The 1332-nt window shown below is 66.4% G+C and overlaps 1 protein-coding gene across 1 annotated transcript in view; it reads right to left on the reverse strand.

Moving 5' to 3' along the window:
• Positions 1-1013: 1013 nt before the first annotated feature.
• The window catches only part of LOC106896988 (disks large homolog 4-like), a gene marked incomplete at its 5' end in the record, with an annotated part of 8166 nt that continues 7847 nt past the window's right edge, over positions 1014-1332 (reverse strand). The window contains one exon of the mRNA XM_014957335.1: positions 1014-1219. Coding sequence (XP_014812821.1) covers positions 1039-1219 — 181 coding nt within the window. The remainder of the gene's footprint in view (positions 1220-1332) is intronic.

The raw sequence follows: 1332 nt of genomic DNA on the forward strand, positions 1-1332 counted from the left end.
CCTTCCCAGTGCATCCTACTCCATCCCAGTTCCCTCCCAGTCCCTCCCAGTGCCCCCCAGTCCCTCACCGCCTCTTGCTGGGGACGAAGCCGATGTCGGGGGGCTGCCCGGGGGGCAGGACGTGTCTCGCCTCCCAGTGTCCCCAGTGTCCCCAGTGCCTCCCAGTGCATCCCAGTCCCCCCCAGTCCCTTCTCAGTGCCCTCCTAGTGCCTCCCAGTCCCTTCCCAGTGCCTCCCAGTACATCCCAGTCCCCCCCAGTCCCTTCCCAGTCCAACCCTGTCCCTTCTCAGTGCCTCGCAGTTCCTTCCCAGTGCATCCTACTCCATCCCAGTCCCCTCCCAGTGCCTCCCAGTCCATCCCAGTCCCTTCTCAGTCCCTTGCAGTCCCTTCCCAGTGCCTCCCAGTGCATCCTAGTCCATCCCAGTCCCCTCCCACTCCATCCCAGTGCCTCCCAGTCCTCTCCCAGTGCCTCCCAGTCCCTTCCCAGTGCATCCTACTCCATCCCAGTCCCCTCCCCGTGCATCCCAGTCCATCCCAGTCCCCTCCCACTCCATCCCAGTGCCCTCCCAGTGCACTTCCAGTGCATCCTACTCCATCCTATTCCCCCCCATGCATCCTACTCCATCCCAGTCCCCTCCCAGTGCCTCCCAGTCCCCTCCCAGTGCATCCTACTCCATCCCAGTCCCTCCCAGTCCCCTCCCAGTGCCCGCCAGTGCCGCACCGCCTCTTGCTGGGGATGAAGCCGATGTCGGGGGGCTGCCCGGGGGGCAGGACGTGTCTCGCCTCCCAGTGTCCCCAGTGCCTCCCACTCCATCCCAGTGCCTCCCAGTGTCCCCAGTGCCTCCCAGTCCATCCCAGTCCCTTCCCAGTCCATCCCAGTGCATCCCAGTGCCCTCCTAGTGCCTCCCAGTCCATCCCAGTCCCCTCCCACTCCATCCCAGTGCCCTCCCAGTGCACTCCCAGTGCATCCTACTCCATCCTATTCCCCCCCAGTGCATCCTACTCCATCCCAGTCCCCTCCCAGTGCCCCCCAGTCCCTCACCGCCTCTTGCTGGGGACGAAGCCGATGTCGGGGGGCTGCCCGGGGGGCAGGACGTGTCTCGCCTGCCACCACTCCTCGTCGGAGGCGTCCAGGACGTGGAGCACGTCCCCGAAGCGGAAGCTCAGGGCCTGGCTCAGGAACCCGCAGTCCTTGGCCTTGTCGTAGTCGAACAGCGCCCTGGGGGGGGGAAAAGGGGTCACCCCACTGGCCCCAGAGCCCCCCAAAACCCCACAGACACCCCCAGTGCCCCCCAAACCCCACAGAGCCCCCCGGTGTCCCCCAGAACCCCC

The sequence above is a fragment of the Calidris pugnax genome, unplaced genomic scaffold (genome assembly GCF_001431845.1).
Source record: "Calidris pugnax isolate Ruff unplaced genomic scaffold, ASM143184v1 scaffold365, whole genome shotgun sequence".
Lineage (NCBI taxonomy): Eukaryota > Metazoa > Chordata > Aves > Charadriiformes > Scolopacidae > Calidris > Calidris pugnax.